Source organism: Pituophis catenifer, unplaced genomic scaffold (assembly GCF_029215685.1).
Source record: "Pituophis catenifer annectens isolate HBS135680 unplaced genomic scaffold, rPitCat1.0.hap2 SCAF_2, whole genome shotgun sequence".
Classification (NCBI taxonomy): Eukaryota; Metazoa; Chordata; class Lepidosauria; order Squamata; family Colubridae; genus Pituophis; species Pituophis catenifer.
Window position 1 is genome coordinate 11,653,115 of NW_027256882.1, and position 21,563 is coordinate 11,674,677.

The 21,563-nt window shown below is 44.5% G+C and overlaps 1 protein-coding gene across 1 annotated transcript in view; it reads left to right on the forward strand.

Moving 5' to 3' along the window:
* The window catches only part of LOC139311741 (zinc finger protein 85-like), a 49,501-nt gene extending 28,974 nt beyond the window's left edge, over positions 1-20,527 (forward strand). The window contains exon 4 of the mRNA XM_070936232.1: positions 19,224-20,527. Coding sequence (XP_070792333.1) covers positions 19,224-20,205 — 982 coding nt within the window. The 3' untranslated portion in view covers positions 20,206-20,527. The remainder of the gene's footprint in view (positions 1-19,223) is intronic.
* The last annotated feature ends 1,036 nt before the right edge of the window (positions 20,528-21,563 follow it).

Below are 21,563 nucleotides of genomic sequence, written 5' to 3' on the forward strand. Positions count from 1 at the left end.
TTCAGCATTCATTGAAAAAATTCAATGCAAACATTTCTCCTTTTTTTCTTTTTATGAACCTGTAATCCTTTTTTCGGGGTGGAGTCGAGGTGACTGAATGGACTGAGCATTTAACTGCCTGGATGCCCTTCCTGATGCCTACATGGAATTCACAGCAGATATTTTCTCTGTGCACCCTGATAGAGAAATATCTGCCACTACCTAGGATTGAACTCTCAGCCTTCTGAGAGGAGGTGAGCATCTTCGCCTCTAGGCCACCATACTAGTGACAACATTTCTTTTACTTCCCATAAAAAGTTTCAGACAGAAGAGATGTCTTAAATGTCTGGAATGTGGAAAAAGCTTCAGAAGAGTAATCTTAATGCCTGCAAGAAGGATCCACAGAGGGGAGAACCCATATAAATGGAGTTAATGTGGAAAGTGCTTCAGTATTAACAGATTACAGGCAGTCCTCAATTTATAACAATTTGTTTAGCGACTATCCGAAGTACCACAGCACTGAAAAAAGTGACTTAAAACCAGATCTCATACTTATAGCTATTATAGTAGCCGCATGATCACATGATCAAAATTTGGGGGTAGGCAACTAGTATGTATTTATGATAGTTGCAGTGTTTTGGAGTCACGTGATTACTATTTATGACCTTCCCAGCTGGCATCTGACAAGCAAAGTCAGTGGGGGAATCAGGATTAATGATGATATGATTCATTCAATAACTGCAGATTCACTTAATAACTGTGACAAAAGTTGTAAAATCAGGCGCAACTCAACAACTGCTTTGCTTAGCAATAGAAATTCTGATCCTAATGGTGGTCATAAGTCAAGGACTTATCTGTATATATGAAAATAAAGGCCAAGAGGGAAGAAACCACACAAACAGTGGAGTGTGGATAGAGCTTTGTTCATTGTAGTAACCTGATTTCCCATAAATGAACCCACATGGAAAAGAAATTCTGAAGTATGGAAAGTGCTTCAGATGAACTTTAATTTTACATGAACTCAAAAACAAACAAAAACCAGGAGGAGACTGCATACTACAAACATCTACTAACTACTATCTATTAAAAAAAAATCTACTAACTTCTAACACCTTGGACTACACCTGATCTTTGATGGTGAGGCAGATAGTTGACTTTAGAAATTGAATGGATCCAGAACACAGTTTAATTTTAATTTCCTTTTATTTATCTTTCATTTGTCAAAATTAAATGAAAGGGTCCTAAAGAATTAAAAATAACAACTTGGTGGATTTTACGGAATGGTGGTTGAATTTTGCTACAAATATTAAAGGTAGGTGGGATGGGAATATTCAGTATTGCTGATTATATTTTTAAAGGTGTTACTTATTACTACTTCATTGGCAATTAGTGTTCTTCGGGTGTTCTTTGAAACTAAGCAGATTCCATCCTGGTTATTGATAATTTTTGATGGGCCTGGAAGAAATTCTCGTGTTGTCGGGAGAAGGATTCCCAGGTTGCTAAGAAAAAAAATACGAATGCAATCAATAATTGATGAGATCAACTTATCTTTAATTATGTTTTACATTGTTTCATTTGTAGTTATTTGTGTATTGCAGATTGATTTTTCTATAAAACGATTGTTACGTGTTCACAGTGTTTAAACTCTAATTCAGTCAGACTGCATAGGAACTCAGTTTTGTTCCCTAAAAGATATGAAGAGGGAACCTATACATGGTGTAGGGCTCTATAGTTTTTCTTTTATTGTGTGTACGACCTTTCAAGCAGGAATGCCACCATTTTCAGGAGGGGCTTTTCATTTTTTCATTGATACGCTATTAAATTCATGTTGATTCTTGGTGACCACATACTTTGTTTTTCGATTGGTGATCTGTCCCTAATGTAGTCTTTCAGATCTCATTTTTATGAGTAATTGATGTACAATTTTCTGCTTTTTGAGAGGGCAGTCTTTTCTTCCCCCCCCCTTTTTTTTTTTTTTTTGGATGATGGATTCTGATAGGTGCTAACAAAGCACTAAGCATTAAACTGACCTAGTTTGTGGTTGATATTGATATAGACCATAGTGAAAATCAAGTTACGATGAGATGTTCCCACTTGTTGAATGGCATATAAGAAAATATAAAGTGAGGAGCATTGAAACAAAAAAAAATCATAATTTGACATAGATGCTAATTGGACCAGATCTGTCTGTATCTAATCAGGAGAAAGATCTTGGCATGTGGAGATTCAACAGAGAATTATACTTTTTGTGGTAATTGTGAAAACAATGCCATTTACCTGGAGCCTGGAAGTATGCCTTCTCTGTCTTGGCAGATACAAAGCACTAAGGCAGGGGTCAGCAACCTTAAACACTCAAAGAGCCACAATGGTCCTAACTGGAAGCCCCCCCCCCCCCCCGGTTCAATTCTGGAGCTGACCGGAAGTCTGGTTCCCCCACCATAGAGTCTCATCCTAGTACAGTGTCCTTTTTCCTCTATCTGTCCTAACCGAAAGTCCATCAATTGTGGAGCCACAGCAGAGGGATGAAAGAGCCACATGCGGCTCCAGAGCTGCGGGTTGCTGACCCCTGCACTAAGCAATGGACTGACCTGGTCTATGGTTGATAGTAAAGTGGAACTTTGAGATTGCCAATGATTTTATGCAATTCCAGAAACAATATAAGAAAGCTTGAAAATTTGCAGAAGACTGCAAAATGATCCAGAGTCTTGAACATCTTCCTTAAGCTAGAATTTTGTGGGCTCTAGCTTTAAAAAGGGATCTTAGATGGGACATGATTGAGGTATATAACCGCTTGGCATTTTCTTTGCAGACTTTTCATGATCTTGCCCAATAACCTCATCAGTGTTCTGATATGGAGGAGGTTTATTAGTTTCTGGAGCAGGATGGGATATGTATCCGGGCTAGGGGGTAAAGAAGGCCTATATTTCTTGAATGAGCAATATGTTTAATGTACATAAAAAAAAATACAAAGCAGCTATTCCATGCAGGCGGTGGTAGAAAAAAAATTACTGCAGCAAACTGTCTTTCTCTAATAGAAAGACAGCAGATGTGATTTTTTTAAAAAGTGAAATGGTGAAAAAAGTGAAAACATGAAAAAGAAACCTTAAGAATGTACTAAGGTTGAAACAATAAAAGCAATTGTGATGGCTTTGCGTAGCTTAGCAACAGAGTTGTTGGTCCTAATTGTAGTTGATAAATGATTGATAAATGAGAGCTACCTGTAATGAAACATTGCTAATTTCTTGCTATCGCCTGGTAGGAATTGTGATTCAAACAGTTACAACCTATAGTAAAGGTAAAACTCCTTATGACATGGAATGCATGTACAGTTTCCTTGGTCAATATATATAACTGCTGTTGCCAAATCTAGAATTTTTATTTTATTTTGTGTTCTAGCACCGGGATTTCTTGGTGCTCGAGAGGCCTAGGAGATCATCTAGTCTGACATGTACTTGGTTCAGAGTCCATTAGAGTATTTCTCCCAGATGACCTCTGAAGACCTCCAATAAAGTCTCCACCACTTCATGTGTCAGCAGTCTGTTTTTACTGCTGACAATTTATATAGTTAGTATGATCTTCCTAATATTGAGCCTTAAATTCTTCCCTTCTAGCTTTAATTCAAGGCTTTAATTCCCTTCTAGCTTTAATTCAGTTCTAGGCAAAAGCGAATGCAGGTGGTCCTTGTTTAATGACCAGTTGCTCAGCAATTGTTTGAACTTGCAACAGCGTTGGATGAATGTTGAAGCTCCAATTGTTACAGCATTCCCACAGTCATAGAATTGCAATTTGCGACATTCTCCCCTGGCTTCCCCAAGCAAAGTCACTGGGGAAGTCAGCAAGAAGTCGAAGTCATGATCACATAAAGGTCCTCGTGTAATGACATAACTGGAGACTGCCAGAACTATTGTACCTATGCAGCGCAGTCCTATGATGTCATGCTTTACAGTTACATTGCTTAGCAAAAGAAATCCCAGTCCCAATTATTGTTAAGTGAGAAATACATGCAAGTCCGTTATGGAACAGTCTTTAAAATATTTGAAGACAGCTATTGTACAGCCCCTAGGTCTTTTCACAAATACACAAAGTTTTTAACCATTCTTCATAAAGCATTTGGTTCCCAGATCCCTCATTAATCATGATTCCTCCTCTGAAATTGCTATAGTTAGTCCCTGTTCTTTTGGAAGTGTGATGACCAGAACTGGATACAAGACTCCAAATGAGGCATTACCAGGACAGAACAGAATTAAGAGTACATCCTGTGAGTTAGGCTCTCTTCTCCACTTACTGTATTTCAAAATAATGTTTGCCTTTTTAATGGTTGCATTGTGCTGCTAATTGTATTTATTTATGTTGAGATCAATAAAAACATTCCCCTTCGAAAATAGAATGGTAGCAGAGGTAGTCCTTGACTTACAATCTTTCATTTAGTATCCATTCAAAGTTAACAACACTGAAAAAGTGACACGTTCATTTTTCACGCTTACAATTGTTGCAGTGTCCACATGGTTACATGATCAAAATTCAGATGTTTATCAACTGGTTCATATTTATTTTATTTTTTTTAAAAAAAGTTTTATTTTCTTTTAATACAAACATTTCATCATTCATTAAACTGTCTTGTCTAGCTACAAATTTTTTGTGTCGTAACAATTTAAGCTTACCACCATATTCATTATTTATATCTTCTTATTTTAATTCTAAGACTTAATACTTATCTATTATTGTGACATTTCTCTTCTTAGCTTATTTAACATTATAATACATTGCTTTCATATTTATTCTCTAACCATTGATAAAATAAATCCCATATATTATATAATCAGATTCTTCCTTTCCTTTAATAGCAAGTGTTAATCTATTCATTTCTGCATATTCTAATATCTTCTTAATCACATTTTCATCTGTAGGGATCTCTTCACCCTTCCAATTTTGTGCAAATACAATTCTAGCTGCAGTTATTACATGAATAATCATATATACATTTTCTTTACGTTTCTGGTAAATTCTCCAACAGGAATATCTCAGGTTTTAGATCAATATGCTGCTGCGCCGTCATCTCCAACCACATACAAATTCTTGCCCAATATTTTGTCAACTGGTTCATATTTATGATGGTCACAGTGTCCTGGGGTCATGTACTTTTATGACCTGACAAGGAAAGTCAATGGGGAACTCAGATTCACTCAACAACCGTGTTACTAATTAACAACTGCTATGATTCACTTAACAACTGAGCCAAGAAAAGTTGTAAAAGGGGCATAACTCACTTAACAACTGTCGCTTAGCAACAAATTTTGGGCTCCATTGTGATCGTAAGTCGAGGACTATCTGTACAGTTTTTGGTTCTGATGGGCTTTCTCTATAAAAGAGCATCATCCAATTTTCATGCCGTTGCCACACCTGATTTTCCCAAGAAAAAGATATCCCAAGAAGGGTGCAGGTGAGGATAAGGATTTCCTGGAAAGGGCCCCAAAAGGAGCTTACACAAGTTTTACTCCCAAATTTTTATAATCTTTATAATGCTTTGGTAAGACCACACTTGGAATATTGTATCCATTTTTGGTCATATCAATATAAAAAAGTTGTTGAAACTCTAGAAAGAGTCAGAGAAGAGCAATAAATATGATTAGAAGACTGGAGCCTAAAATATATGAAGAACGGTTGCAGGAATTGGGTTTGTCTGACCATGGAGGTTGGAATATTGCCCCAGGAAATATTTAATATGTGGAACAATGACAGTGATTTAATAATAATAATAATAATTTTATTTCTATACCGCCCTTCTCCCGAAGGACTCAGGGCGGTGTACAGCCTATTTAAAAACACAAAAAACACGACAACAATTAAAATTTAAAATCATTAAATAATTAGGCTCCAATTAAAATCCCAGAAATTTAAAATACCCCAATTTAAAACATTATGTTAATAGCCCTGCCTGGCGGAACAACAGGGTCTTCAGAGCGCAGCGAAACACCCGGAGGTCGGAAATCTTTCGTATTTCGGGGGGCAATTCATTCCACAGGGCTGGAGCTCCCACAGAGAAGGCCCTCCCCCTGGGTGTCGCCAGCCGACATAACTTGGCTGATGGCACCCGGAGGAGACCCTCTCTGTGGGAGCGAACTGGTCGGTGGGAGGCTATTGGTGGCAGAAGTCGGTTTAATTTTCTATGGAGAGATAAATTTCTTCTATAGTATAAGTAAAAGATTACATTGATAAAGTGATAAAATATAGCATACCCAAAATCTGGAGAGACCTCAAATTGTCTTATGAAGTTCTGTTTTCTGGGCAAATCCATGGCTTTTTTTTCTTGATTGTTTAATCAACATAAAATAGGCAAAAATACTAATTTTCAAGCATTTCCCCAAAATGTGTTTAATGAAAAAAAGGACTGGGGGTGACATGATAGCCAGGGTTCCAGTATTTGAGGGGCTGCCACAAAGAAGAGGGAGTCAAACTATTCTCCAAAGCACCTGAGGGCAGAACAAGAAGCAATGGGTGGAAACTATTCAAGGAGAAGAAGCAACCTAGAACTAAGGAGAAATTTCCTGAACGGTTAGATTAGAACAATTGATCAGTGGAACAACTTGCTTCCAGAAGTTGTGAATGTTCCAATACTGGAAGTTTTAAAGAAGAGATTGGACAACCATTTGTCTGAAGTGGTATATGGTTTCCTGCCTGAGCAGGGGGTTGGACTAGAAGACCTCCAAGGTCCCTTCCAACTGTGTTATTCTATTCTATCCTATCCTATTCTATTGTATTCTATTCTATTCTGCATTGTATTTCCACTATTCTGTTCTGTTCTGCATTCTATTCTATTCTGCATTCTAATCTGTTCTGCATTCTATTCTATTCTAAGGTGTTAGTTATCACCTTTAAAGCGCTCCATGGCTTAGGACCTGGGTACCTACGAGACCGTCTTTTGCCACCAATAGCCTCCCACCGACCAGTTCGTTCTCACAGGGAGGGACTACTCAGGGTACCGTCAGTCAAATTATGTCGACTGGCGACTCCCAGGGGGAGGGCCTTCTATATGAGGGCTCCAACCCTTTGGAATGAACTGCCCCCGGAGATACGGAATATCCCTGATCTCCGTGCTTTCCGCCGTGCCCTCAAGACCCTGATGTTCCAACAGGCGGGGCTAAACATACGAACATGTGAATGATTTTTTAAATGTTATCTAATTCTGGGTTTTATTTAATTGACCAAACTAAGTAATAATTTTAATTAGCAATTTTATGATGTTTGTGTGTCTATATTTTTCTTGACTGTACACCGCCTTGAGTCCTAGGGAGAAAGGCGGTATAGAAATATAATAAATAAATAAATAAATAAATATTCTGCATTCTATTTCTATTCTGCATTCTATTCTGCATTCTACTCTACTGTACTCTACTAATTTCATCCTATCCAATCCTACCCCATCCCATCCCATTTTAGTTTGTTATTCTATTGAATTCCGGCCCTCCGCCAAGCACCTCGGGGCACCAAGCGGGCACTTCCCCACCCCGATTTCCGCGGGCGTTGCAAATGGCCTTCGCTAGATGGCGCCCTCCTGCAAACTTCGGCCTCCAACAACGGCATCCTTGTTTCCCAGTTCAGGCAAAGCCCAACAAAGAATTGCGCTCCGGGGAAGCATCTGGCCAAGACCTTCGGGGGGGGGGGCAGGAAGTGACCCTCCACCCACCCTACGCCCCCCACACCCCGCCCGTGGGCTTTCTAGGAAGAGGCTCTCTCTGCTTTTAACTCTAGCCAGCGGAGAGCAAAGACGCGTGGGGGTGCAAGTCCTCGTGGGGACAGAGATCTGCCTGCCAGGCTACAGCTGAGCAGCTTAGCAAAGCCAGGAGAGTGGTTGAGAGGGAGCTAAGTCCAAATTCTGCCCCCAGATCTTTCCCCCAGATCCAGAATCCTGCCCGGCGGGGTTGCAAACTTGAACTCAGGTGTTTCCCGGCCGATCGCGGGTTCTGCTTCTTCCCTGCTGGCTTCAGGTAAGTGGGGTAAAAAAGAGCCTTTCGGGTTTTTCCTGGCAGGAAAAGTTTCCTTAAAGGGCAACCTTTAATTTAATTTAATTAATTTAATTAATTCAATTTATATGCTGCCCCTCTCTGAAGACTCAGGGCGGCTCACAATACATTTTAAAAAATCATTATAAAAAACATTTAAAAATTAAAAACATTAAAAACTCATTCACGCCATTCATGGCCGGATCTCGCCAGATCGCAAGAGCGAGATCAACGGCCCCAGACTGCCAGAAAAGCCAGGTCTTCACCACTTTTTGGAAGGCCAATAGGGTGGGGATGGTCCGGACCTCAGGAGGTAACTAGTTCCAGAGAGCTGGGGCAGCCACAGAGAAGGCCCTCCCCCACGGGCCCGCCAGCCCGCATTGTTTAGCTGACGGGATCCAAAGAAGACCGACTCTGTGGGATCTTACTGGTCTCTGGGAGCTATGCGGCTGAAGGCAATCTCTAAAATAACCTGGCCCTGAGCCATGTAGGGCTTTAAAGGTAATAACCAACACCTTGAATTGTGACCGGAGACCAATAGGGAGCCAGTGCAGCTCACGGAGAATTGGTGTAATGTGGGTGTATCTAGGTGCACCCACGACAGCTCGCGCGGTTGCGTTCTGGACCAACTGTAGCCTCCGAACACTTTTCAAGGGTAGCCCCGTGTAGAGCGCGTTGCAATAATCCAACCGTGAGGTGACAAGGGCATGAGTGACTGTGAGGAGAGCTTCCTGATCCAAGTAGGGTCGCAATTGGTGCACCAGGCGAACCTGTGCAAAGGTCCCCCTAGCCACAGCTGTCAGGTGTTGCTCTAATCTTAGCTGTGAGTCTAGGAGGACACCCAAATTGCGAGCCCGTTCTGAGGGGGACAATTTCTCCCCCCCCCCCAGACCCTTGCACCGGCCAAGCGACTCTCTCCTGAACCCTGTAGCAAAATGGGGAGGGGGGGGGGGCACATGGCCCAGAAGGGAAGGGGGAAAGATTGGGAGGCCAAGGCAGTTCAATCCGGATAGAGCTGGGAAGGACCTAAGAGGTCTTCTAGTCCAACCCTCTGCTCAAGCAGGAGACCCCCCATGCCATTTCAGAACAAGTGGCCGTCCAGTCTCTTTCTTCAAAACCTCCAGTGATGAGGCACCCACAACTTCTGGTGGCAAGCTGTTCCTCTGGTTAATTGTCCTCACTGTGAGGAAGTTTCTCTTTTTAAGTCCAGGTTGCTTCTCTCCTTGATTAGTTTCCATCCATTGTTTCTTGTCTTGCCTTCTGGTGCTTTGGAAAATAGGTTGACCCAGGGGGGAAAATCCAGCAGGTTCTGACAGGTTCTGGAGAACCAGTAGTGGGAATTTTGAGTAGTTTGGAGACCCGGCAAATACCACCTCTGGCTGGCCCCACAGTGGGGTGAGATTGGAGATTTTGCAGTATCCTTCCCCCAGGAGTGGGGAGGGAATGGGGATTTTGCAGTATCTTCCCCCTGCCATGCCCACCAAGCCACGCCCACCAAGCCACACAACTCCCACCAAGCCACGCCCATAGAACCGGTAGTAAAAAAAATTGGATTTCGCCACTGGGTTGAACACCCCCCCCCCCTTCTTTGTGGCAGCCCCTCAAATATTGGAACACTGCCATCATGTCTCCTCCATTGGTTTCCCACCCATTGTTTCTTGTCCTGCCCTCTGGTGCTTCGGAAAATAAGTTGATCCCCCTCGTCTATGTGGCGGCCCCTCAAAAGGGGCCTTGCCTGGTTCAGATTGGCTTTGCTCTTTCCCTGAAATTTGCAGGAGAAGCAGCAGCAGACAGATGACTTGGGACTCTTGAAGAGTTTTTCCTGGTGAGCTTCCTGGGAGGAAGCGTCAGGCTGCCTCTCTCCGTCCCATGGCCTCTTTTCCCAGTCTTGGGTGGGGTCCTGGCTCAGTGCTGGAGAACAAGAATAGCAGAATAACAGAGTTGGAAAGGACCTTGTAGGTCATCTAATCCAATCCCCGCCCCGCCCCGCCCAAGCCGGAGACCCTACACCAGTGATGGCTAACCTTTTTGCCATCATGTGCCAAAAGCAGGGGTCGTGGGGGGGGGGGTCGTGTGTGTGTGTGCCCACATCCATAATTCAATGCGCCCCGCCCTCCCGCACATGTGCACGTGACCCCCCCCCATACTTCTCCCTGCTTTTGGCACATGATGGCCCGGTGGGCCCATTTTTCCCCCTCCCCAGGCTCCAGAGGCTTTCTAGGAGCCTGGGGAGGGCAAAAACAGCCTTCCCCATCCCTCCAGAGACCTTCCGGAGGCCAGAAACAGTCAGTTTCCTGACTTCCGGTGGGACTGGAAGGCCTGAAAATCAATTGGCTGGTGCATGCATGCGCGCTGGAGCTGAGCTAGGGCAACACTCACGTGCCCACCAATATGGCTCCGCGTGCCGCCTGTGGCACCCGTGCCATAGGTTCGCCATCACGGCCCTACACCATTTCTGAAGCAATGGATGGAAACTAGTCAAGGAGCGATCCAACCTAGAATAAGGAGAAACTTCCTGACAGTGAGAACAATTAATCAATGAAATGACTTGCCTCCAGAAGTTGTGGTTCCTTCAACAGTGCAGGTTTTTAAGAAGAGATTGGACAACCATTTGTCTGAATTGGTATAGGGCCTCCTACTTGAACTTGATTGGACTAGAACAGAGGTTTGCAACAGGGGTGGGTTCTAAATTTTTTTACTACCGGTTCTGTGGGCGTGGCTTATTTTGTGGGTGTGGCTTGATAGTCATGTGACAATTATTTAGGATTTAGCAGAGGTACTGGTCTACCAAGCTTTTAACTGCTTGCAGAGCTGTACCGATCTACCCATTTATTTTTGCAGGCACTGATCTATTCATGTATTTTTGCAGGCACTGGTCTACCCATTTATTTTTGCAGGCACTGATCTACTCATGTATTTTTGCAGGCACTGATCTACTCATGTATTTTTGCAGGCACTGATCTACTCATGTATTTTTGCAGGCACTGGTCTACCCATTTGTTTTTGCAGGCACTGATCTACTCATGTATTTTTGCAGGCACTGGTCTACCCATTTATTTTTGCAGGCACTGATCTACTCATGTATTTTTGCAGGCACTGTTCTACTCATTTGTTTTCTTTTAACACTGATCAGCTGTAGGGCGGCCCTTTGAAGCCCCGCGGCAAGAGTTTAAACAGTTTTTTTCCCTCTAGCCATCAGCTGGGACTCAGGAGGTAGCAATAGATTGGGGGTGGGGCCAAATAAAAAGTAAGAATAATGCGGGGGGGGTTGCAGGGGTGCGGGGGGGGCAGAACTGGTTCGGTGACATCATATCGTCACCGCTACCACTGGTCTGCAACCTTAAATACTCAAAAGAGCCATTTGGACCCGTTTCCCACAGAAAAGAAAACACCGGAAGCCACAAAACCCTTCCCGTGCCTGACTATTTCTAGAGTGGCCACAAAACTAGCATATGTAGTTGAATTAAACGTTCTGTTTTCTTTTGAAACTTTTCTTGGATTTATCCATGGTTGGCCTACCGGGGGTTGAAAAGTTCAATAAATCACGTGCTGGCGGGTGTCACACATTGGCGGCTGTGACGCATATTTTGAGTGACAGGGAGCCACAGCAGAGGGGTGAAAGAGCCACATGCGGCTCCAGAGCCGCAGGTTGCTGACCCCTGGCCTAGAAGACCTCCAAGGTCCCTTCCAACTCTTATTTTGAATCTGTCCTGCAGGCAAACTCCCATAAAACTTGAATGGTCTGTTCTTCCTAAATTATTTCTAGAGGATGCATCCTGGGAACCGATGGGAAGGTCTATCTCAAGCTCAAGGCTTGCTTGAACCCCATTCCATCTGGGCCCCGAACTCAAAGCAAAGGGCCGCTTATCCCTGTGGCATGTCCATCTCAGTAGACTATGGCTTCCTGAGGTGGATGAGTTCTTCTCAAAGCTTTTAGGAAGGTTGAGACAAAGACTTTACAAGGATTCTTTGGAGGGTTGGACTGGAAGACCTCCAAGGTCCCTTCCAACTCGGTTATTCTATTATTCCATTGAGAAGAAACTGGGCTCCATCTGAAAAGGCCCCAAATTGCCAGTTTCCTGAAAGTCTGGGTGGGTTTTTTAAAAGAGATCTGGTACCGTGGAGAACTTTCAGATCCTTCTGAAGTGGTGTTTTTTTTTTAGTTTAGTTTAGTTTAGTTTATTTGATTTGTATACCGCCCTACTCCCGAAGGACTCAGGGCGGTGAACAGCCAACAATAAAATACATAAATACAAAAAATTTAAAACCAGATAAAATCAAATTAAATCATTTTGGCCCAGACAGATTAAAACACCCCGATAATTTAAAAACAGATTAAAATTTACATATTTAAAAAGGGGAGAGATTAGGCCAAGCCCGCCTGATGGAATAAAAAGGTCTTTACAGCATGGCGGAAGGAGCGCAGATCAGGGATCCTCCGTATCTCCGGGGGGAGCTCATTCCAGATGGTAGGTGCCCCCACAGAGAAGGCTCTCCCCCTAGGGGCCGCCAGTCGACACTGTTTGGCTGACGGCACCCGGAGGAGTCCCTCTCTATGAGAGCGTACTGGCCGGTGGGAGGCTATTGGTGGTAGTAGGCGGTCCCGTAGATAACCAGATCCTAAGCCATGGAGCGCTTTAAAGGTGGTCACCAAAACCTTGAAGCGCACCCGGAAGACCACCGGGAGCCAGTGCAGCTCACGCAGGAGAGGTGTTACATGGGAGTGTTACATTTTCCCTCTTTTCTTTTTCCTCTTAGGTTGGGTGCTAAAAGCATCTTCTGAAATTCTGAATATCCAAGGACCAAGATCTCACAACCTCCTCAAGATGTCTAAAGGGAGCTTTTCTTGCTGTTCTGGTCCCCAAAACAAGATTGCTTTGGAAATCTAGGGGAGCACCTGGGTTTTTGTTTTTCGATATACATCTCTGCACAGAGAAAAAGTGACCTCACCCAACATGACAGGGGGAGGAGACACAAGAGGCCCCAGTGTCACTCCGATTGGGACTGCTGGGACATGCGGAGAGAAAAACCTCCTGAAAGGAGAAACCATCAATTGGATTGTACAGAATCCCTCCTTCAAGGGGTTCTCCTACCAGGACTCTGAGGGACCCCGAGAGCTTTGCAGCCGACTCTACCAAATTCATCGGGAATGGCTGAGACCGGAAAAAAACACAAAAGCTCAGATGTTGGACCTGGTGGTCTTGGAGCAGTTCCTGGCCGTCCTGCCTCCAGAGATGGAGACTTGGGTGCGAGAATGTGGAGCAGAGACCAGTTCCCAAGCTGTAGCCCTTGCAGAGGGTTTTCTCTTGAGCAGGGCAAATGACCGCAAACAGAGACAGCAGCAACAGCAGGTGAGAAATTTTATCCATGGTAAATTCTCTGGGGTGACGTAATTACAAACGCTACCGAATATGCTTTCTTTTACAGGCTAATAGCATCAGAAGACGGTTTTATTTAAATTTTTTGGTTTTGTCAAATTATTCTCTCCCCCCTTCGTAAGAGTTTCCCAGTCCTTCTTCCAGAGAAGGCTAAGAAGTTGAGAACAGATGTAAAATAGATGTAACTCAGGGTTGAACTGTGAAGTCCGTGATGCACTCTTGAGCTTCATTACTTTCTTGTAGAAGTTTCATTACTCAACTAGGTAACATCTTCAGTGCTAGAGGGGAGTGGGGGGTTTGCTCTCTGTTTATAAACAGTAGCTTGTCCTACCAATGGAGGTGTTGTTTTCTCTTTGGCAGTTCCCTGATTAGGCTACTGTTTACTGTTTGTTTGTCTGGTGTTAATCCCTGCTTCTCTGGGTATTGATTGCTGGCTCTACAGTTAAGAACAAGACAGTAACGTGCTTTTTCTACTTTTCTTGTGGGTATTTCAGGTTCAGGAGCCCTCCCCGTTGGCTGCAGAACACGCTGAAGCATGGGGGGATCTGCTTTATACCTCTCAGGAGCTGAGCTTTCGGGAAACATCCCAGGAGCGTCCATCTCAGAACTTAGCAGGTAAATAGAGGAGTCCTTCTGATGCAATGGGAATGAACACGGTCTCCCTAAAAGTACTTTAACTTTCGTGAATAAATGGCATTTGTGCTTAGTGTCTCTCCATAATGTTCTTTGAACCCTTTTTTTTTATATCTCAGTCTCCAAGAATAGAACGTTGATAACTCCTGTGGGACCATCTCTCTTTCGTGGTGTAGAAGCAGCAGCTGTGCTTCCAATTCAGGTAAGCTAAAGCACTCCACTCGTTCCCCAAAATCTGTGATTTGTTTGCTCTCCAAAATGGCCCCAACCTCTTTTCCAGAGCAAATTCCTTTCATTTTATGAGTGTCAATCTAGCCAACTTGCCTGGCCACAAGGAAGTTCCTGGCAACCGGGGAACTTGCTTAGGGTTGCATATCATTTGTGAATTGATGGCATCTCATACAATGGTGGGTTTCAAAAACTTTTACTACTGGTTCTGTGGGTGTGGCTTGGTGGGCATGACATGGGAAGGATACTATAAAATCTCCATTCCCTCCCCACTCCAAGGGAAGGTTACTGCAAAATCTCCATTTCCTCTCGATCAGCTGGGACTCAGGAGGCAGAGAATAGATGGGGGCGGGGCCAGTTAGAATTTTTACTACGGGTTCTACGAACTACTCAAAATTTCCACTACTGGTTCTCCAGAACTGGTCAGAACCTGCTGAAACCCACCTCTGATCTCATAACTGTCTTCTGGAAAAAACTTACTTACTTACTTACTTACTTACTTACTTACTTACTTACTTTCCTTCCTTCCTTCCTTCCTTCCTTCCTTCCTTCCTTCCTTCCTTCCTTCCTTCCTTCTTTCTTTCCTTCCTTCCTCTTTCTTTCTTTCTTTCTCTTTCTTTCTCTGTCTTCCTTCCTTTACTCTTTTTCTCCTTCTCTCTCCCTCCCTCCCTCCCTCTTCCTTCCTTCCTTCCTTCCTTCCTTCCATCTTTTCTTTCTTTCTTTCTTTCCTTCCTTCTTTCCTTCCTTCCTTCCTCTTTCTTTCTCTTTCTTTCTCTGTCTTCCTTCCTTCCTTTACTCTTTTTCTCCTTCTCTCTCCCTCCCTCCCTCCCTCTTCCTTCCTTCCTTCCTTCCTTCCTTCCTTCCTTCCTTCCTTCCTTCCTTCCTTCCTTCCTTCCTTTCTTTCTTTCTTTCTTTCTTTCTTTCTTTCTTTCTTTCTTTCTTTCTTTCTTCATGCCATCCATCTTGACTAGAGACAGTTGTCTCTAGCTACTATTGGTCCCTGAGGGATAATATAAACTGTCAGTTAAAATATCAAACAGGAATCTCCCAACCCTTCGTTCAGCTATGATGGATAGAACACCCAAGGTCTGTCCCATCCCTTGATCTGGAAGGATACAGGGTGTGAACAGATTGTCATTCAGGGACTTCCTATGTCTAAGAAAAATCATATTTATCCTAAAAAAATATTGGAATCAATCAATTAAAAGAGACCTTGAAAGCCCTACATGGCTCAGGGCCAGGCTATCTTTGAGACCACTCTCAGAATCCTCAGGCGCAGCAAGTACAAACCACCAAGAACGACATTGGATGTGTAATGCTGGTTTAATCTTGTCCGTCCTGAAAACGCTGCAGTCGTAACAATGTAAAATTGGCGCTACATGCATATGGCATGTAGCGCTTATATCCGTCCCACGCCTGTCAGCTGTGAGGCGGAGCCCGGAACAACGCCCCGCCACCGGCGAATCAGCAGACCAGGAAGCGGGCGGGGTGCTAACAAGAGCCAGCTGCTGCGTTTCTGAAACCTCCCGAACAAGCGATAACCCTATCCTGTGGAGCCCTGACCCCGACGTATCTACCCGCCCGCCTGCCGTAGTGCCTATGTGCATCCCCCCCCCACATGTGAATGTATGCCCATCCCGGCCGCGAATAGGGGGCGTGTCAGAGCTTGGTGCGGAGCGTGGTGATAGCGAAGGCGGTTGGTGATGGCGCAGCCCCATCCCGTCCTCACGCCCCGTGTTGCAGTGTCAAGTGGGATGGCGCCGAGCGGGATGGTGGGGCTCAACAACCGCCTTCTACTGCATAGCTCCCAGCGACCGGTAAGATCCCACAGAGTTGGTCTCCTCCAGGTCCCATCAGCTAAACAATGCCGGCTGGCAGGCCCGCGGGGGAGGGCCTTCTCTGTGGCTGCCCCAGCTCTCTGGAACCAGTTACCTCCTGACATCTGGACTATCCCCACCCTATTGGCCTTCCGGAAAGCAGTGAAGACCTGGCTGTTCCGGCAGGCCTGGGGCCGTTGATCTCGCTGTTGCAATCTTGCAAGATCTGACCATAAATGGTGTGCATGGGTTTTTAATGTTTTTAAAATGTTTTTATAATGTTTTTAAATAATTTTTCTGTTCATTGTTCGCATTATTTTTGCTGTAAGCCTCCCAGAGTCCCTTGGGAGTTGGGCGGCATAGAAATGCGATAAATTAAATTGAATTAAATTAAAATCCTTCCTGGAGCTGTTGATTCACTGGGAATTCCTTCTTCCTGTTTCAGAATTCCCTGTCCTTCGATGATGTAGTTGTTTTCTTCTCAGTGGAGGAGTGGGATCTGCTAGACTTCAACCAAAAAATCCTGTACAATGAAGTTATGCTGGAAAATGCCAGGAATATGGCCTCCACAGGTAAAAGGTTCATCTTTGCTTTGGCTTCAGTTCAGTGGGGAAGGTATTTTCTAGTAAAAAAAAAATTAAAATAATCCATTTATTAGAGGAAATGTTGCCCTGTTCATCCCAAAGGTGCTTTATTTTTAAAAGGCGACTGGACTTTGTTTTTCCTTGAAGACATTTCACTTCTCATCCAAGAAGCTTCTACAGTTCTGACTGAAGAAAAACCAAGCCCATTTGCCTTTTCAAAAGCCACCTTTGGGACAACCACAGCCTGGATGACAGAGAATCTCCATAGACATGTTGACGTGTTCATTTCCGAGAGAGAAGAAATTGTTTTTAACTAGACTACACTTTTCATTGAGGACTAAAATTATCTTGCTGTCCTTAGAGAGAACGTCCTCTCATTCAGTGATATTTAGAAGCCCCAATAGACCCACAGGTTTTATCACAGGGAAACAGAATTACTACTAATTGGGCCCTACTCACTACTTTGCTTGGTTCTCTGGAGGTGGTGTGGCCGTGCGCTACCATTTGCCTCAGGTCCTATCTGCTACCTCATGAGACCTGAGGTAAAATAACATTCTAGGACCGCAGAACTGCTTTTTCAAAGGAACGCAATCTCATTCAAGCGGTTTGGACCTCTGCTTTCATATTCCTTTTCCAGTTACAGGTAGTCCTCGACATACAACAGTCCATTTAGTGACTGTTCAAAGTTACAGCTGGAAAAAGGTGACTTATGACCATTTCGCGCACTTATGATTGTTGCAGCATCCCCATGGTCACATGACCAAAATTCAGATGCTTGGCAACTGACTCATATTTATGATCGTTGTGATCATGTGATCCCCTTTTGCGATCTTCTGACAAGCAAAGTCAACGGGGCAGCCAGAGTCACTGAACGACTGTGTTACTAGCTTAACAACTGAAGTGATTCACTTAACAACTGTGGCAAGAAAGGTCATAACTGATTGCATAAAATGGGGCAAGACTCACTTAACAACTGTCTCACTCAGAACAGAATTTTTTGGCTCCACTGTGGTCGTAAGTCGAGGACAACGTGTACTTGTCTTTCAACAGCACAGCTTTCTCTTCTCTTAACCAACTTTTTCTTGCGTATTATTTCATCTATTCAATTGCTTCCTTGGATCTGGATGTTACTCTATTATTTGACTCCATTTTACCTTCCTCACTTTATCTTTTTCACTGGCAGAGGGTTGTAGGAGGCCATAGCAGCCAAAAAAGGAGCTCGGGAGCCTGTTTTGGCTGACAGAGCGCTCAGGCCACCACAGGTGCCCCCAACAGGAGTGACATCAAGCTGGTCATGCCCACCCTGGCCAAGCCCCCGTCCCGCTGCCCCCGCTCCAAGATTAAACACAATCCTGATACAGCCCTCAATAAAATCGAGTTTGACACCCCTGGTCTAGACCATCTAACCATTGAAGAGAAGCATCATTGATATTAAAACAAAATGGACCAATATATGCCCTCAGCTTATAGCCAGCCCCAATGTTATCTCAGTGGGACCCTGCAATCGTACTGAGGGGAGGATATTTACAGGAGCCACGGTGGCACAGTGGTTAGAATGCAGTACTGCAGGCTACTTCTGTGACTGTCAGCTGCCAGCAGTTTGGCAGTTCGGTTCTCACCGGTTCAAGGTTGACTCAGCCTTCCATCTTTCCGAGGTCGGTAAAATGAGGACCCAGATTGTTGGGGGCAATAGGCTGACTGTGTAAACCACTTAGAGAGGGCTGAAAAAGCACTGTGAAGCGGTATATAAGTCTTAAGTGCTATTGCTATATAGAGCCCCAGCAGACGTCGTGTGAGGTACGAATCCAATTCAGGATTGTCCATTGCTGGTGTGGCAGTTCAAAGCCTGGCACCTTATTTGTGGGGTCATTTGTATGTCTTCCTACGTCTGGATGTTCAGCGACCCATTTGGTTTTCCATTGGGAATCAATGTCAAAGTTGTGCCAGTGCCAGTGGGGGCTTCCCGGATTTGAGTCTTCTGCTTTAAAGGTGTAATATGTATTTCTCTTTCTTTTTGTCCCAAGGATTTGGTTGGCCAGAGAGTGCAAATTATAAACAGACATCTGTGGAACATTCACACACAGTCCGAAATGACATTGGAGAAGGGATGTTTGAAAATCTACGGGGACCAGAAACATCGGAATGCAGCCAATTAAACATGAGAAGAGCAAAATCTTGTACTCCTCAGTGGGCAGAAATCCATTTTTATCTTGGCCAGCAAGGACACGAAAAAGGAAGGAAGTGTCCCGCCTGCGGAAAAACACGTAGAGGAAATTTAGATTTCTGCGAATACTGCAGAACTCACAATAAAGCAAAACAATGTAAGTTTGGGGAGTATGAACAAAATTACAATTTGCCCCTTCTTCATACCTTACATCAAACTACCCAAACCGGAGAAAAAACATATCCCTGCACGGAATGCGGGAAAACCTTCAGCAAGAGCAGTAATCTTAATGCCCATAAAAGGATCCACACAGGTGAGAAATTATATCAGTGCATGGAGTGTGGAAAGATGTTCAGGTGGAGCAGCGGACTCACCTACCATAAGAGGATCCATTCGGGAGAGAAACCCTATAAATGCACAGAGTGCGGAAAGAGCTTCAGTGGCCTGAGTTCCTTTACTTCCCACAAAAGGATGCATTCTGGGGAAAAACCCTACAAATGCGCCGAGTGCGGGAAGTGCTTCAGTGGTTTCAGTTCCTTCACTTCCCACAAAAGGATGCATTCTGGTGAGAAACCCTATAAATGCGCCGAGTGCGGGAAGTGCTTCAGTGGCCTGAGTTCCTTTACGTCCCATAAAAGGATCCACTCGGGGGAGAAGCCGTATAAATGCATGGAGTGTGGGAAGAGCTTCACTATAAGCAGTCACCTGATTTCCCATAGAAGGATCCACTCGGGCGAGAAACCTTATCAATGCACCGAATGTGGGAAGAGCTTCACTTTAAGCAGCCATCTTACTTCCCATAAAAGGACCCACTCAGGGGAGAAACCATATAAATGCACTGACTGCGGAAGGAAGTTCAGGTGGAGCTGTCACCTGACTTCCCATAAGAGGATCCATTCGGGAGAGAAACCCTATACGTGCACAGAGTGTGGAAAGAGCTTCATTGACCTGAGTTCCTTTACTGCCCATAAAAGGATCCATTCCGGCGAGAAACCGTATCAATGCGCAGAGTGTGGGAAGAATTTCAGGAGTGCTACTAATCTTAGTGAACACAAGAGGGTCCACTCGGGTGAAAAGCCATATAAATGTGCAGAGTGTGGGAAAAGCTTCAGGTGGAGCAGTTGCCTTACGTCCCATAAAAGGATCCACACAGGGGAGAAACCATACAAATGCACGGAGTGTGGAAAGGACTTCCGGAAGAGCTGTTCTCTCACTACTCATAAAAGGATCCACACGGGGGAGAAACCGTACAAATGCATGGAGTGTGGAAGGAGTTTCACTATGAATAGTAGCCTGACTTCTCATAAAAGAATTCACACCGGTGAAAAGCCGTATACCTGCGTGGAATGTGGAAAGACTTTCCGCAAGAGCGATAACCTAACGTCCCATAAAAGGGTACATATGAGATATAAACCATGTTAATGTTTTGGATTGAAGGGGATAGGCCCTCAGCCACAGCAGTCATCTTGTCTTCAGATTTACACCAAGGAGAACTTGTATAACTGCAGGGAGTGTGGAAAAAGCTTCAAAATGTAGAAAGAGCTGATAAATTGCTCTAAACCAAGGATGTCAAACTCAAGGCCCCTGGGCTGGATCTGACCCGTGGGGTAGTGGTGGGTTGCTCCCGGTTCGCACCGGTTCGCAAGAACTGATAGTAAAAATTTGTAGTAGTTCGGAGAACCGGTAATAACATTGGCTGGCCACACCCTCGAACCAGTCCCCGGCCCGGTCGTCAATCGCTTACCCCGCCCACCTCATCAGAAGGTTGTTGTTGTTTTTTTAACTTTTAAAAGCATTTTTTCTACAACCTCTTCATCCGAAAAAAAATGCTTTTAAAAGTAAAAAAGAAAAAGCCTCTGATGATCGCGCGGCTCAGCTGGGATCGTCAGAGGCTCCTGAAAGCATTTTTTTCTGCAACCTCTTAAAGTTGTAGAAAAAATGCTTTTAAAAGAAAAAAAAAAAAAAAGTTGGCCACGCCCACCCAGTCACATTACCCCCCCCACCAAGCCGCGCCCACAAAATAAGCCACGCCCACAGAACCGGTAGTAAAAGAAAATTAGAATGCGCCCCTGCCGTGGAGTGCTTACATCTGCCCCACGGGGCCGGCCTGGAAATAGCAAAGGATCAGCCTGCGGTGCCTCAGGCAGGCAAAACGTGTGTGGGGGGGTGCATCTGGCTCCTATGTACCCCGTTTTCAGCCTGGACGGCCTCCTGCAGCACTTTGCTGGCCAAAATGGGCTGTGCGGGGGCCACATGCGCCTCCCTGTGCCCCGTTTTGGCCAGCAAAGTGCTACAAGAGGCCATCCAGGATGAAAACACGCACTTTGGCCATGCACAGTCCCCCCCATGCCCCGTTTTGGCTAGCAAAATGCTTCAGGAGGCCATCCAGGAAGAAAATGGGGTGCCCGGGGTCTGCCCCCCCCCCCCCGTGCCCAATTTTGGCTGACAAATTGCTGCAGGAGGCGTCTGTCCCATCTCCTTCCCCTCACGGCCGGCCCGCAAAGGAGAACTACAATGCTGATCCGACCCTCGAAGAAATCCAGTTTGACACTCCTGCTCTAAACAGAACGAATCTTAGAAACGTATGTTATATGGAAACCGATTATTTTATATGTGCTCACTTACTCGCCATAGAAGATTCCACACATGGGATAAGCCACATAAATGACAGACTTTGAAAAAAATATAGTTTATTAACTAGAGACAAGAAAACACCAAGCATTTGCCCATGCCTTATGTGTTCCTTGTATACCTGGCATGGCATCTAATCAACTGTACAA